This window comes from Brachyhypopomus gauderio, unplaced genomic scaffold, assembly GCF_052324685.1.
Source record: "Brachyhypopomus gauderio isolate BG-103 unplaced genomic scaffold, BGAUD_0.2 sc305, whole genome shotgun sequence".
NCBI lineage: Eukaryota > Metazoa > Chordata > Actinopteri > Gymnotiformes > Hypopomidae > Brachyhypopomus > Brachyhypopomus gauderio.
In genome coordinates this window covers 70,128-87,513 of record NW_027507126.1, presented here as the reverse complement: position 1 = coordinate 87,513, position 17,386 = coordinate 70,128, and the positions used below count along the sequence as shown (strand labels likewise).

Below are 17,386 nucleotides of genomic sequence, written 5' to 3'. Positions count from 1 at the left end.
AAACCGACTTATAATCAGTAGTACTGTCAATTTGAGAATAGATGCTCGTTATAACCTCGTACCTGGAGATTTTATTAGTTCCCATCAACACATCAACACGTTTCCAGTGTGACTTCTGGACCATTTTGAAATGTGCAGATCCAGAATGATATCTTACAAAAATAAATTATTTTCAGATTTAAGACAAAGATACTTTATTTAAAGCGACAACTCAGACACATTAAGAATTTCAATACTTAAATGACAAAATGGCAAACGATTTTTAGAGGATCTGTTCAAAATAACTTTATACATAAAGTTTATCCAAATGTCATAATACTAAGGGCTATGCAGCTGATGACCAGCCATAAAACAAATTAAACAAAACTCTGAAAAGACGAGTGCATTAAAATTGTTTTTTTTTACAAGTTTGCAATCAATCGCTAGTACGCATATTTCATATTTAATACAAACAAATGTCTCATAGATTTTCATGAAGTAGGAAAACAAAAACAACAAGACATTCGTTTTGTTTACTCAAAATGATAACCAACCAAATAGACGTGATTTAACCGTTACGATAGAATGGATAAAAGAGACCCATATTTTGTGTTTTCACTTCAGATGGGTGATATCCTTTTCATAATGCAGCACTTTTCACACAAAACAATGTCCTTCACCAAGACTTGGTGTAAAACTGATAATTTATCGGTGACTAACCAACAATAGTTATACATGGCAAGGCACTGGCTCTTGGCAAATCAGTATGTAATTGATCCTAAATCAGAACAGCTTTTTTCATTAAAAAAAGGGAAAAAAGTACTTTAGTACTGAAGTAGCAAGAACATCCATGTAAAAATCCCAAATACATCGATCCTTTTGTGCTCATATAAGAAAATAAAACAATCACAACTGAGCATTTGCACAAACAGTCAGCACAAATCCTTCTAAACACTTAAAACTGTTGTAGCGGGGAAGGCAGATGAAGTGGAATCATGTCTATACGTGATGGATCCGAGAAAGTTAGAAGATCACTGCTACCTATTCACAGTTTGTGATCACAGTGTATTCGTTCGCTACGTGGTTATATACATCATTCTGTGATTATTATCATTCACTTTCTACAGACTGTGGGCAGGGCAGTGGATGATTGACTCAGCGAATCTCCTCCCCTTCAGGCCACCCGAACACGAGGCTCCTCCTCTATCTCCTGACCCAGGCTGCTGTAGGTCACAGAGGGCTCCGAGGGCCCCGCGTTGGGCGTGTCCGGGACGGGGTTTCCTGCATTGCGGAACTGTTTGTAAACGAGCGGGTCCTGTGCCACGTAGGTGGAGGAAGAGTAGTAGAGTACCAGCCCCAGCACGATGATGAAGAAGGACAGCAGGTAGAGCCCAGAAAACTGTGGACAGAGAGAAGCACCACGGTGAGCTTCACGCACTTACCGTGCAGGCATCAAAAATATATCACGGAAATATTTCATATCCACAGAGGCAACAAAGAGTGAAACGTAACTGTGACATCTATAAACACTTCTCAAATAACACACTGGGAGTGGAAAGGGTGAAATCGAACCCAGACAGACTCCAACATGCATTTTTTCGACTAGTTTCTGTCCTGTGCTCCTCGATGACAGTCGGTATAGCTGATGGTTCTATTTCAAGTGAAGAGCTTGGAAATGGGTCAGTTTAGGGTCACACCTAGTACACTCGAGTGTGGACACGTGGCATTCAGAAATGGAATCCCCGAGACATGGTTACAACACCATTTGTGGGAATTAGCCTGGGTAATGAGGCCACCGAGCCCTTTATGAGTCTTGAGGGACAGATCTGTTTCACAGACAAACCAAGTCAAACTCAAAATAATTACTGAGATAGAACTTTGATCAAGATAATACATATTTAAATATTTATATTGTAATTTGCCAGAGTAAGACATAGAAGAACAAATTGTTGTTTTTCACTCAAACGCCGAAGACACATTTTCACAGTATCACATACCTAAAGTAATGGGTGCGAGTCTCGAATCACAGCTCAAATAATACATACGTCTCCAAAATAGGTGAGAATTCATGTTCGTGTTGCTTTTTTGCCTCAGAGAAAATGAGTATCAGTCAATCTTGAGCTACCTGAAAAATCTGTCAGAGCTCTCTGTAGGTCAGGGAGACTGTGATTTAGGACAGCCCTGTCCCTGTCTCTTTAGGACAGCCCTGTCCCAAACGCAGGCAGCCCCGCTGTTGTGTCTGATGGGTCATTGCAGACCCCTTTCAGCCATTATAGCACAGAGCAAAGCACTGAGATTGAAGCACTGAGACTATCAGCATCTCAATGCTAGAAATGAGAGAACACTGAGAGGAAGCTGGCACACACACACACACATACACGCAGGCCATGCACAAATTTAAACAAATGCATACACTCTGAAATACAAAGCACAAATGACCATTGCTGAAACAGTAATTAAGGGCAGAGATCAGCCACTGTTCGTACGATTAAATATTGTACATTGTATTGGTGATTCATGCTGTCATTATCCACTGAACTGCCCCCGTAGCTTGTCAGGGAGTGCTGATTGGGGCCTGCTGAAAGGTGAAGACAGATAAAGCCAAACATTTTAATAATATATACAATATAATCTGAAGGAGATGCATTTCCAAATGCTTGTGCAAGGCCTGTACTAGTTTGTTTTACCCCTTGAAACCATGTCTGGCTGTGAAATAATAATCTGTTGGTCATTTTGTAATTCTTCCTCACAGAACTGCTGAGGTCCCCTGCAATATTTAAAGATGACCATTAGGTCTGTTTTCAGGGTCATAATGAATAGAGCAATCAATAAATGCTTTCAACGTAGGATAGACAGAGATTTCAGCAGGTCAGTGTGAATCACCCTGAAAGATAGCAAATGAAATGGCATTGTAAAAGAGGATTACCAAGGTTGCAATGACATTTCCAGCAGCTGCAGCCCAGCAATATCTTGCCTGCAGGGCCCGAATTTAACATGCGCTAAAATAAACACGGAGAGTCTTATGAATGTAGACCACAGGAAGCAAATTAGGCAGATAGGTCTGTCAAGGCTTTTATTAACATGTGTGCCAACAGGCCCAGATCATGCACCTTCGCTGCAGTGTGGATATATGTGATAGGCAGAATGCAATAACTAGTGAAAAGGAATATTTTACACTTAAGCTGTTGGGGTGTCGGGATGCTAATTCACATTTATCAACTAGTGCTAGACTCCAACATAACTGATAAAACGTTTGCTATTTTAAGACAGAGCAATTTTGCCCCTACTTCGTTTTAAAAAAGCGTAAGAAGAAAGGACATGTAACCATTCTGAATAAGGCATATGGATATGAATATAGCCCATAAAAATGTCTCACCATAAATCATACTGCAATTTTGAAAGTATCCTGCATATCATTTTTCAGGGGAAAACTTTGTTTATGAGCTGAAGAGATATTACAGTGGGTGGCTCTGAGATGGTGGTGTGCTTATGGAGGCTTAGATTGAATTGCTTGTGCCTATTCAAGCTCCCTAGTGGTTTAAGATAAAATGAATTGAATTTTGTTTTCGGGGGTTGGGCATAGTCTGAGTGAAGTTTAGCAGAACACCCCTGCTACATCTAGTAAACTGCTCTTGGTTTCTTGCTCTGTTTGAAGATACTGGTTAGTGGGATATTACAAATCTGGACTTGACTTCTGTTATGGCCCATGGTCCTCAGAATGACCCCCCACACTTCACATGTATGCTATATCCCAGCTCCCAACACAACTGAACCAAGTCTTTAAGAACTCTAAATATTTGCTGCAGATGTAGTGGCAGTGCAAAAATGTGAACTGTCTGTTGGATCCTGAGGATCGGACTGAGAAATCGTACTATGAATTAAACGGCGCCATTTTATATGCACTTGTTTATGTACGGCAAGCTCCAGGCAAGACAAGCTTATTTGTGTAATTATTTTCAGACATAATGGCAAATCAAAGTGCCTAGTTGAATAAAATGATGATAAAGCTGATTACAGCCCAAGCTCTAATGCCTCAGGAATGCCTTTGTGGCATGTTGTAGACACAGAGCGAGACGTACAGAAAACAGATATTTTATGAAAAAACACAGGAATTCAAACAGACTGAGAAACTGGTTTACTTGAAGTGATGTCAGCAGATTAACTGTCTGAACATCGTAAGCATTAAAAAGGCTTGGAAATGGGCCCCTGTGGGACTTCAATAGGAAGATGAAATGAGGACCAGGTGCAGGGATTGATTCTATAAATTGTGAGTGTGAACGGTTAAGTGATTACGATGTGTAATTGATGGATCTGTGACTGATTGATGAACTGGGTGTGACAGCCTTTTGCAAAATTAAAGAAAAACTTACGTAAAAGCAATTTGTAAGAAAATGTAACAATAAAATTGTGCTAAATTGCTTTAAGTAGGACAAAAACATTGAAATACTAATGAGCGATAATAAAATAATAGAGTAACAGAAAAAATTACTACGAGATTTAGTGCAACAATGATAACAAGAGAATAGAAATGTTTTAACCGGTATTTAAAATTAGCTACATTTGGTTTAGTTGGGAGTTGATTCCACTTATGTGTAGCATAATAGCTAAACGCAGCTTCACAGTGTTTGACTTCTAGGCCCTACAAGCTGGCTTGAGTACAAAGATCTGAAAGACCTAAAGGGAGCTACTGAAGAGTATCCTAATCCATTCAGTGATTTATAGACAAGTAAATTATATAATCAAGTGGAATCCAGCATAAGAATTTTAGGCTGGAGTTATGTGGCCGGCTTTATTTCGCCTGGATAAACTCTTGCAGCTGCATTCTAAATATGTTGTAGAAGCTGAATGATCTTTTTAGTGATTCCAGGTAGGAGATCATTAAAGTAGGTTGGGAACATAAGCCTCTGTGGCCAAATATCATAACTTCTGTTTTTTTCTTTATGTAACTATAGGAAATTCAGGCTTATCCAGTTAGTGATATGTTCCACCTAGAGTGTGTTGAGTGGGCTGAAATCATCCAATGACCAAGCCAGGTATATATGTGTACCATCTGCATCACTGTGATAGAAAACGTGTGTTCTAGAATTTGACCTAATAAACCCATAAATAGATTGGAAAAACGTAGGACCCAGGACCGAGCCCTGCAAGATTCTGCATGATACATGTGTCCTATCTGATCATGCCAAACCAATACTACAGTTAATTTGGACAAAACAACATTAGACACAAAAACCATCAGGAACGGCACTTTTTCTTCTCATTTGGAGTGGCTAGGGTGCATTGTCTGAGTAGATGACAAAACACTTTTGTATCTCACTCTGGAGTGTCTGCTAAATCTAAATGCAAATGTAATGAGCAGATTCTGTTTCTCTACATACTTTATTTTTTGTTTATTTTCTGTTTCTTCTTTTTTCTTTATATATTCCTCTGTGGATTAATATCTAGAAAACCCCTAGACCTTTAGACCTTTAGATCTCTTTTGCACATGATAATGAATTGAATTGAACACAGTAATTGTCATTCATTCTTTAATCTAATGGACTGCCATTCAGAGCCAAACTAAAACTAACCGTGTCATTGTCCTAGCACACGTACACCACACTGAATATGATTACGTTGTCTTCATAAAACATACATTCACGATTTAAAATGAAGTCCACATCTAGGCAATGCTAAATGTAAAAATAATTGCCACTCTTGAAGATCTGTGTCAAGATAATGATAATTAGAATTATGATTATGAATTTTGATTAGAAGGACATTTGGCTGGGAGGCTCACATTAAGTTCTGTTGAAGTGTCACTGCTGGGGGAGAATGAGTCCATGAAGAGGCCATTTTGGCCTATCACTGCGCAGTATAGCCATTACTGTCAGAGAGTCTTTGACATGGCCATTATGAGATGGTCACAGTGTGAGCTGACCAGGCCTACAGCATGTTCTGTGCTCGTTTGCCTTTGACTGATCTATGCTCATAACTTGCTCATAACCTCCAAGCAACCTGAACACACAGGAGAGAACAGAAATGTTAATTATTTTTGAAACCACAACATTTCAAAGCCATAAGGGCAAGTTTTTGTTTATTTGTTTTGAAGGACAGAATGCAGCTATAAAATATGCTCTTCGGTGATGATTCTGCAGGCACTCACAAGTGTGTTCTGAAAGCCCAGTCCGACCCAGGTGAGAGCAGGTGTGGAAGGTTCTGCTCTTTGGCTCTGCTGTCAGGAGCAACAGGTGCAGACCTTGACACGGACGACGCTCCACACTCCAGACACAAACCAGTATACCCGCTACCACCAATTCATCACTCCTCATTGGCTGAATTACGCTATTTCCCAGTGCTCAATCATGAATAAATGCATTTTCATGAATGTGCACTGTTTTTTCTAGTTGTGACATTGATTTCAATCACAATATTTGCATCCATCAAACACAGTTGGTGCTTTACAGTGAATGCCAGGATGAAACTCTCAGTCAGCTCATAAACTAATGTGCAGACCTTTCAAACCAAGCCAACCAGAAGCATTATAGGTTACATGATTATTAATGTACCTGTAGATGTCAGTGAGGTTTCAGAAGTTCTACCTTGCCTGGTGTTCCCAGTTTGTGTGTATTGTGTATGTATGTGTGCGGGCGTGTGTGTGTGTGTGTGTGTGTGTGTGTGTGTGTGTGTGTGTGTGGGGGGGGGGGGGGATTCTCAGGACCATGCTAATTACAATCGTGAACCAGCACAGACTACAGCAGAGCCATTTCAGTTCAACTCTGCAGTTAGCAGTAATCAACAAGCTGCCCACCCTATCACTGTTAATGAATTTTGTGAATGTAGAAGCCCACAGGCCCAGTGAAGCTCAAAACGATACATTTTTTATCATTTTTGTGGACTCCTGTATACTAGTGTTCACCCAGGTATAATCCTGAAAAATGTCTCCTTTGTCTGGTATCTATCAGCTATTACTTAGAGAAATGCAAATGTGCACCTCACAAAATGCTCTTTACCACACAAGCAACGTTTTCAGGTTAGCCTGTTTCAGATACGATGCCATACGTATTTAGTATGCAATCGTGACAAAAATAAAGCGTCTGAAAATGGTTTGTGTCATTATGAAACGCTCCAATGTCAGTGTAGACAATACAGATAAATGGAGAATGGGTAATTATATTAGGAATTATGTCACCACTCAGACCATTTCCAGACAGCAACTGATCCTGTACGAACTGAAAGAGAGGAGCTGACAGCCATTACTGCTCAAATCTCCAGCCTTTATGTGCCAGCCAAGGACTTCTCCTAACAGCTAAGTGAAGTGCAAGTGTAATAAATTATTATTATTATTATTATTATTATTATTATTATTATTATTATTATTATCCAGATAAACAGACTGACAAGTGTCTCAGAGTACTAAAGGCACCAGAATCCGAGAGTTTACTTCATGAGGGAGGAGCTAGTGAAAACACCACCAACAAACAAACAAACAACAGCAAAAACCCTAATATGATAAGGGCTGTTAATTTATGAACCCACTCTTGCCACCACATCCATACTAATCTATTCATCTTAAATTAATACGGTTGCGGATGAAGGCTTTAATTAAAATGGAGGCACGTTTCAACGTTCTGTGCTGTAAACAGGTGACTGTGCCATAATGATGCCATTTCAAGCCATCACGCAGCTGATAAAACGTAAGATCTTTACCCGTCTGAGACGGGTGGAATGTAGTTTGCTGGAACTTGAGTCCTTTTATTCAGTGGAACTGAACACTGAGGATTTTAAGTCTCCAGAAGCAGCAATCAAAGAGCATTTCAGTTCCATTTGGAATGATTGACATGTGCCATTCACCCTCTTAGGTTTTGAAGATCCTCACCTCACATTACACTTGACAGTTGACTGAAACCATATATGGAGTCAGTGGTGATCTCTGCAAACTGCAGCGCTTTCTGGAGACAATTCTCTGACGTCATAAGTATATTCCACAAACGTACGGCAGATGTGGGGTGTATGAAAGAGATTAGGGTGAAGTCTTGTGTAATCTCTTGGTTTTCTTCTCTGTAATCCCATGTGCAGAATCAACAGAGGGTCCAGAGAGATTCATACACTGCAGTCATTGTGACTCTGTAACAAACGGTTCTATTGTGTGGCTGTTTCAGCAGTTAGGATGGTGTCTACAGATTAAAATTTATCCTGTGGCTGGACGTTAGAGAAGTGCCTTCTCTAAATAAAACCTACTAGAAATAGGCCTGAATGGTTGAACTGCTCAGGCCACACCCTCAAAAACAAGCCACACCCTCACAGACCACTCACTTACAGTCCTCACCAAATGTTACATATATACATATATCCTGCATGCAATCAAAAAAGAGAACTGCACAAAACCATCCCTTTGTTCACACACACACACACACACAATAGAGAGAGACAGAGAGCGCAGAAAGATCATCCTCACCTTGTACTGGAACAGGAAGAGGCCACAGAAGAGGCTGTAGAGGTCGGCGGTGAGCAGGGAGAGATTCACTGCTGTGGCGCTGGTCCGTTTGATCACGACCGGCATGAAGCTGTACAGACCAAACATGCAGGCGCTGAAGCCAATGTAGAGTAGCCCTACAGACAGGCACAGAGCACACACACGCAGTTACACACACAGTTACACACGCAGTTATGGTTAAATTAATAAGAACTTTTCTGCATCTCTGTGGAACATCTGATTAAATAATGACATTTGTTTGGGTTTTGAAAGTAAAGGAAGACAAAAAATAGATTGTAAGTTGTGACAGTCATCTGATGAGGAGAGAAAAATAAATGTCTGTAAAGTCATGAAAGACAGAGGAGTCGTTTCACAGGACAAAGGAGTCGTTTCACAGAGTCATGGACTATTTCTGCTCAGTTCCAGTTCAGCACACACATAATTGGATTGGAGTGTCAGCAAGTAATATAATTTTCTGCATGTGTTCTCAAACCATTAATTTTTAAAATGTGCACAATGAATTTTACTCTGAGGATGAAGACGTGACAGAATAGAGCAGATATCACGAATTTGCTTTGAAACCAACACGTAAACACCACTTGTCAGCCATTTCACTACAGCAGTTTCCTGATTCACCTTAGTTACATAATACAGTTGGGAATCTACTGAAGTGCTTCTGTCTTTCTTCTTTTTCTTCTTGCATGTATGTAGATTTTACCCACTATGTACTCAACTGAACCAAAAATGAAATACTGTAATATTTACTTCACATAATTCCTTAAAGGATCCCTTGTAGGTTCAAAGAAATCAATTCCTCTGAACCAACACTCTAATCTTAAGACAGTACTACATGACAAGTTTTATACAACGCCTGGGAAACTACTTTTAAACTCTTAAAAGGACTGATGGGTAGGGGTATGGGTGGATTACACTTTTTGCTGTTTGTTTTATCATGATTTTATGATTTTTATAAGATTTTGAAGCACAATGAAAAGCATGTGTTGTGCATGTGTTCTATGATAACCTCAGATTAAACATAAACTCCTGTAACGTGGCCAAAATATTCTGATCGTGACCCTGGAGCTTGAGTGGATTTGGGACTTATTTAAATGGCTCGTGTACTCTTATGTCTGGAGATCCAAAAGCACTGAAAGCCACTCACAACACAAGTTACACTGTATATGCAATTTTAGGCCTTAACATCATGGGAGTCTGCTAAGAAGACATCAGCACATGCATTTGAATATCATGAATATTCAGGAGAATTTTATAATTAGTTGGTGCTAATGACGACAAATTTAAACACATTCCAGGGCGCTGTCTCCGAGAGCGGCATTATGATGATCGGTACATTTGTGGCAGTGGAACCGAGGAAGCGTTCTCTCTCTCTCATGTAAACACCCTCCTACGAGCTGTAGGCGGGGCTTCCCTCTGCCACCCTCTGTAGGCGGGGCCTGTATCTGCCACCTTTTCCCTCACTGCAGGCCCTGAACTTTTTGGGATAAACGAATGGGCCTCCAGGTTATTGTACCCTTGCAGCAGGAGAGTTTTTCCATTGCGACCATTCAATAATCATTCATAGATCTAAAGTTTCTCTGTTATACTCACGGACACAATGTGAAATTTAAGCTGCTCAGAAGGTATCTTGCTTTACCATCAGTAAAGTAAAGCAAGAATGAGAAAGATCAAGTCCTATTTCAAGTCCTTTTTCTAGGGCAGCCCAGTCTTGGCTGGTGACATCTTTTCTTCTGCCACAGGGTGCTACATTTGCTATGGCAGTGACAGTTAATGACGCCCACTCACCCCCCCACACCTCCCCCCCCCACCACCCCAAGCAACTCCAGACTGACTATTGTCCCCGTGACAAGTCCGTCTCCTCGGAGACACGGCCCACATGCTGTCTTTGGCGTGGTCCGCCCCTGCTCCAGAACCACACCCCGAGCCATGGCCCAGGGGCCGAGTGTGAACTCATCGACCTGGCTGACTGTGGAGGGGACGGCATCTCAGTCAGCCACCATCTATCATCGTAAACTACCATACGTTAGCAAAGTGCTGATTTTGGCATTTCGGGAGGCCAAACAGGAAATTCGTTCCGAGTTCCAGCCCGTCTCATGCCTCTCTTAGCATAGCTTATCTACACGAGTGCCTTTTAATTAGTCCCGCCCCCTATCGGCCCCCTCGGTTCCTGCGGCTGTCCCGTTGTGAGTCGGAGCGGTGCGGGTGAACGTCGGTGTCTTACCTATCTGCCAGTCCCAGTGTACTTTCAGCAGCTCCTTGTGCTCCATGATGGCTCTGAAAACACAGAAAAAAGGAAAAGCCCAGTCAGCCACACAGCGAGCTGAGCGGGGGCGGCGGAGGACAGAAACCGAAAAATAGCACGGGCTCAGGAGCCCGGGCAGCACGCATCACTCTGACGGGCAGGTCACCTGCGATACGCCACACGGTGTCACCCATCGTTCCGGGTGACCGGAACATTCCGGGTTATTCCGCCACTAACCGTCCGCTAGCGGACCACGGCCCCCGCTCCACTCCTGACCGCGGCAGTGTGAGGAACGATCTGACCCGGCACCGCATGCTCTCTGGAGGGGCGTCACGGGCCTGAGCCGACTATACGTCGCCAAGGTTATGGTGTGATCAGCCAGCGGTGGTAGAAAGAGCACTCACACACTCACACACACACGGCAGGATCACGTCTCGCTACCCATTCCTGGTCATTAGGGGCCGGACCGAGATCTGCTGGGAGGGGGAGGCGGGTTCTATAATGATCTCCATGGCGATGCTGATGCACGCTTGCGTGTAATTGCGACAGAGATGCAAGCGGCTGACACGGGCAGACAGCCTAGCTTGGGTTTTGTTTAAATATAGCAGGAATATAGACGTCTGCGCGTGTGTATGCGTGTGCGTGCGGCTGGCCGGGCTCGTCTTCGCCGCGGGCTGCTGGGAGCTTTCTGTGGGAAGGAGTGGGTCCAAATGGCAGGCACTGGCATACGGGCCGAGCGAGCAAGGGGAGGAACGCGTTTCCAGTTGGCTCGGAGGCCGGGGAGATATCTCCAGCCAGTTCCAGAGCAGGCCAGCTGGCCGCAGCAGAAACAGGAGCGCGTGGTGGTGGGGGAGTGGGGAGGGGAGGGGGGGGGGCGTCCTCGAACAGGAAACCAACAGGAGCTGCACTGGTGACCTCACGCCGCCCAGGGGCCGCTGCAGCTCGTCTGGTGAGTGGACCGTATTAGCCCGCGTGTAAGCCACCGGGGAACATGAAGCACTCCAAATGGCTCTCCAAAACAGCGCTTAGGGGGAACGATATGCTAGAGCTCATGCTAGATGGGAGAACACAAGTGTTGTGCGCTGTTGTTTCTCTGTGGTGCTGATGGCTGCGTAATATACATTATTTAAGCAAATGAGCGGGTTTCGCCATTCGCATGACTTACCATGTCTAAGCGAATCATGCCATGGCATATTTACATATACTAGGCATGCAGGGTGTAGCGATTGGACCATAATTAAGTGTCTCTGTCCGTATGATGCAGCCATAGTGCAATGGGTGTGGCCATAACGCAGGGGTGGGTGTGCCCGTAGTGCAGTGGGTGTGGCCATAACGCAGGGGGCGTGGCCAAATCTGCATATGTTGCACTCACAGCTGAATGCCACTGAAGAAGGACCCGAAGAGGCCTATCATGCCCAGGAACTCGACCCGGCTCAGGTTCTTCACGATGAACTCCTCACACACGTTGGAGATGCCGTAGAGCGTGGCGCCGGCCAGCACCAGAAGATCCCCCAGCAGCTTGTGGTCACCTGGCAGGAGATGGACTTCACGTTGGAATTAGGGTCAAGAGAATAGATGCACTCACCTGACTTTGCTGGTTACTACTTTTTGAATATGGTTGAATATGGTATTTTTTGGTTTGTTTGTTATGGCAGCAAACCATCACCTCGTATTTCTGTTTTGAAGTCTTTGCCACGTTGTTCTCTCAGTGCCAGCATTTATACCAGACAGATGTTGGCGATGTCTCTGACTGGTTTTTTTTTAGATATTTTTAGTAGCACTGTCACTTTTGTGGTCATAATAGGAATCAACATGGTGATATTTTGCTACAAACATTAAATAAATCAAGGAAATATTTCATTTAAAAAATATTAGCCAACTCTACACTTTTAGTCAAGTCTAGCCTTCATTTAGCCAACTCTAGAATTGGAAAAAAACAGCTGAGCAACCAAGAATTTGATCTTAATCAGAAGGTATACAAATAAAAAGGCTTCAGTTCCTTTGGGATTCACCCATATGGATCTGTGTAGTTAATGTGAATGTAATGCTGTGAATATGAATTTAATGTGAATTTAGTGCTGATGGTCTACACTTTGATTTAATAGACATCTTTTCATTTCTCATCCAGGAGTATAGAGTAAAAAGTGCAGACGTCCACATATGTATGGCCTACACTGCATGCCACAGAACTGTTTCTCAGACAGGTTTCAATTGCTTTTTTAATGTGCAAAAAGTTAATGTTTCCACAGATAAGCTTCACCAATTAAACACTGCTTTTACTGGGATAAAGCAAATCACACAGCAAAGCAAATCCCTCACTACCTTTCAGTGAATTGCCTGAGTTTGCTGTTCAAATCTGTGGAACGGTGAAGTCTGGAAGCTTAACTATTAAACAACATAGATTATTTTTTATACAAATTCTGATAAAGATGAGTATTATGCAGGCTTTCCTCCGCCTTTCAGGAAACCCTGGGCCATAAGATGAGCGTGTTATATGTTCTATAGAGGAGGCCCCGCCTTTCATTCATATTTAATGCAAATATTTGAACTTTCCCCAGCGCGCTCACTAAGCTGGCAGGATTGGATAATGCTGAACTGCTCTAAAAGTCACAGATGATGGCTGTGTATGAAATGCCACCCCACACAGGGGAGCACAGGAGTGTGTGTGTGTGTGTGTGTGTGTGTGTGTGTGTGTGTGTGTGTGTGTGTGTGTGTGGGTGTGTGTGTGTGTGTGTGTGTGCGTGCGTGCGTGCGTGCGTGCGTGTGTGTGTGTGTGTGTGACTCATGTGTTGCTGGAATACTTCTGAGGAGCTGGAAGTGTTAACCAACCCTGTGTATATGCTCTGTGTTTGTATGTAAGTGTGTGCATCTCTCTGTGAGTGTGTGTGTGTGTGTGTGTGTGTGTGTGTGTGTGTGTGTGTGTGTGTGTGTGTTGCTGAGCCTCACCCAGGCCCTGCTGTCGTCCAACTAACACGTCCGCTCCCACCATGCAGCCCATGCCGAGCAGACACACGCCCACGCCCACAAAGTGCACCACCTTATACCTCACCAGCAGGAAGAACCAGGACAGTAACAGGGCCACGGGGATGACGAAGCAGTCCAACAGCTGGAGAGAGAGGGAGAGAGAGAGAGAGAGAGAGAGAGAGAGAGAGAGGCCACCCCACAGCACATTAGCCACAGACTATTGGCTCTAAAACACAAACTTCTCCCTTCAAAACGCAGACACCTGCCTTTAACAAACAGATTACTGTCTTTGCAACACACAACACAGGCTACTGGTTCCACAGCCCACCGGCCGCGGACTTCAAGAGATCCTTCTGCTCACCGATTATCAGCAGCGCCACAGCCAAACGTTTTGGCCATTACGAAAAGGTCACGGTCACCACTGTAAAATGCACAACCTAAACTATGGATTATTTTTTTTCTCAATGTGCTGCTGAACGTGACATTCATTATGCTGATCCTAAACAAATGTCACTCGTCCAATTATGAAATGCGCATCTCCTAATATTGAGAGAGATTGTGCTGGTTAAGAGAGAGAGAGAGAGAGAGAGAGAGTTAGGCAGGCACACAGGGATGGACCTTTACATTCACAGAGGCATTCTGAGAGGAGACAGGGACCCTGAGAGGCCACCACCAAGCACCCCAACCCCCTCAAGGACGAATTGAGAATGAGTTCTGAATAGGGCTGAACGATTTTGGAAAATAATCGAATTGCAATTTTTTATCTATAATTCGCGATTGCGATTTAAAATGCGATTTTTCGCATTTTTTTATACAGCTCATATACAGGGTTTCCAACTTTTCAAGATCGCTTGGAGTGAGACTTGAACCTGGAGTGGGTGGCGAACGTAATTTGTTGGGGGGGGGGGCTGTTATTATTATATCGTGATTGATCGATCGCCTGTGGTTGTCGCCAGAGCGAACTAGTAACTTTTCAGTCTAAGACGCTCAATGCGTGAGAGTTGGCAACCCTGCAGGTATAGCAACGTGGCTTAAATATGTGCGTGAGGGCATTTGGTAGCGCATATCTAGTGTGTTTAACAAAGCCATGAAGCCGGGCTTGTTCACTATATTAATGGGCATCATGTATTTTACTATGAACTCCGTTACTGCCAGAGTTATTTCAGCGTTCCAATTATATCCATAAGGAGTTACACTTTTAAAATATCGCGAGATTATCGCAAATGCAATTAATCGTTCAGCCCTAGTTCTGAACAAATAACTGGCCAGTCGCAACAGCAGAACCACGGAGTCATAGCGGCCCCTGTGCGCTGAGATGCAAGGCTCCTCCACTGAACGTCCGAGCAGGCTGGAGGAACGTGTTAAAGAGATGCCTGAACAGTGAGTCACTGCCCTTAATCCATTAATAATAGTTCATTCAGTGCCAGTCGGACCCCTCAGTGGGAGGCTGGTGTCAGGGGTTGCCCGGGTTGGGAAGGAAGCCGTGAAATATCTAAAACGACCGATTTACTGAAACAGGAAGCAGACGCTTTATTGAGGGCAGTATTTCATTATTGTCAAAGGGCAGCTGAGCAGTGAATGATGAGGAAATGATTGTGGTGCTTCTAGGGCCATTTTTTTGGACTTCAGTCCCAGACATGAATTCTGTACGACTCCCACCAGCTTACAGAGGTCATTGTGGCAAAGGTGAGAGCATTTAATGGCTGCCTCAGTACTCCTGCAGTCTGCTTATTGAAGCTCATACTCCCAGCTTTTCATGATATACCTATCACAAGGTTTTTTATAAAATTCGTGCGTGGAGTCTAAATAAAAGTGCAGGATGTGAGGTGCCAGCTAAAGAATTATGGGTTTTCCATCCACCAAGTTTTTATAAAATTATAAAATTTGAAAAAAAAATTTAACAAACAAAACAAATATTGCAAAAACAGTTTTACAGTAAGATAATATGGGAAAATTAGAATATCATTAAAGGAAAATGCTAAAGAAAAGGGTTTTTTGAATAAACAATGAGGTATTAAGCTGTAAGACTGAACGAAATCTCTCCGTTTGGCTTGTTCCGATGCCGCCCCTAATCTCAGCGGCCTACGCCATCTAAAGTTTCTTCGCATAACTGTAGTGGATGGAAGCAAATCTTAATTCGCAATTTTTTCCTGCTGAAATTTTGTAAATGCACATAATATTTGCGAAATGCTTGGATGGAAACTGGGCTATTGAGAAAGAGAGAAACAGACAAAGAGAGAGAGAGAGAGAGAGAGAGAGAGAGAGAGAGAGAGAGACATTCACAACCAGAAAGGGCCGTCACACTCTGCATTCTGCTCCTCAGCCTACCTCCATGACCATCCATAACAACTAATCAGCTCTTAATTTGCAAATCTTTTATGGTGCAGTATCTGCATGCGGCTCCTCGTGCCTGCCTATTAATATTAATGAGCTGCTGTCCAACCTTGTTAAAATTTGAATAAAAAGCATTATGATATGTTGTGCTTCTTCTCCTCCTAAACCTTGTGGGAATTTGTAAAGACGTTGGCAAGATCAGGAAGTGGGGAAAACTTTCCTTTACAAGAAGAGAAAGGGAACAGACTCACATTCTCTCTCCTATCTGGTACCTTCATCAGAGAACTAGCAAATAGCCTCATGAGAAGCACGCTGTCCTGTTACTCTGGATAGCATTCCTGGCTAACCAAGAGTTGGACATATACCAGCTTGTTCACACCGTCCCTTGCATATCAGTTGCAAACAGTTATGACAGAGCTTGAGGCCAATTTGTCTCCTTTGGTCGATAGTCAAGATTTCTCTTCTTCATTCATCTGCACTGACCCAACAAACTTGTACTGTTCACCAGACACCATGTTATATTCTGTTGACAACAGAATATTTGGATTGGTTGACTAATACTAGACTCTTATGTTAAATGTGTGAAGCTAAATATATATTTCTTCATTAAAGAAGCATCTGTTTGTTACTGTGATACATAATTAAGACTTCCTCGTTCTTCCTGGTTTGAGTGTCCACAGGAGGATAAGTGAGGCGTCTCCCGGGGTTGGCGTCCACGTCGTACGTTAGCTTGTCAACTTAGTGAGCTATGCGGTCCCCTCAGTAGTGCTCCAGCGAAGCTCTGTCAGCGAACACAACACGCCTGCTCCAGCACAGAGTGTAAATTACATTCCTCGTTATGGAAACAGAGGCCTGGAGCCCTCGATGGCTGCCAGCACCTTACAGCCTGTCTAGCAGTCTGTAGAGCATTAGGAGAGATCAGAGTGCACTCTTGACATGTGAGCTGCCACTGACCCAACTGGCCTAAACACACATACACACACACACACACACACACACAGGCGATTTCTGATAGACCACTGGGAGCAAGCATCATCGGGTCCTTGTATCTGATAGTGGGCTCCACTACAGGCTCAAGTGATAAACCACTGAAACAGTCTGAGGTCATTTGGAGAAACTTGCTTTCAAAAATATCCTACTAAATGTAGCATTTAAATGAACTGCTGATTTAGTTCAGTCACACAGGTATATTTGCCTCATTATAATATGGCATTTTCATCACGACACGAGTCTCTTCACTACCTCCCCATATAGGTATACGATATGATAATAAATATTCTTCTAATTATTGGGTTCAGGTGTTTCAGGCACTAATCACTAACAGGCATATAAACTAAAACAAACAACCATGCCATGTGATACATAAATACTGCCAATAAAATATGTGATAACAA

General features: G+C 43.0%; 1 protein-coding gene across 1 annotated transcript in view; it reads right to left on the bottom strand.

Annotated features, from left to right (window-relative positions):
• Nucleotides 1-150: 150 nt before the first annotated feature.
• The window catches only part of slc35f1 (solute carrier family 35 member F1), a 52,994-nt gene continuing 35,758 nt past the window's right edge, over nucleotides 151-17,386 (bottom strand). Inside the window, exons 4-8 of the mRNA XM_076995971.1 lie at nucleotides 13,641-13,800; nucleotides 12,067-12,223; nucleotides 10,674-10,726; nucleotides 8,417-8,571; nucleotides 151-1,378 (exon numbers count right to left, since the gene is read on the bottom strand). Of these exons, the coding sequence (XP_076852086.1) occupies nucleotides 1,154-1,378; nucleotides 8,417-8,571; nucleotides 10,674-10,726; nucleotides 12,067-12,223; nucleotides 13,641-13,800 (750 nt within the window). The 3' untranslated portion in view covers nucleotides 151-1,153. The remainder of the gene's footprint in view (nucleotides 1,379-8,416; nucleotides 8,572-10,673; nucleotides 10,727-12,066; nucleotides 12,224-13,640; nucleotides 13,801-17,386) is intronic.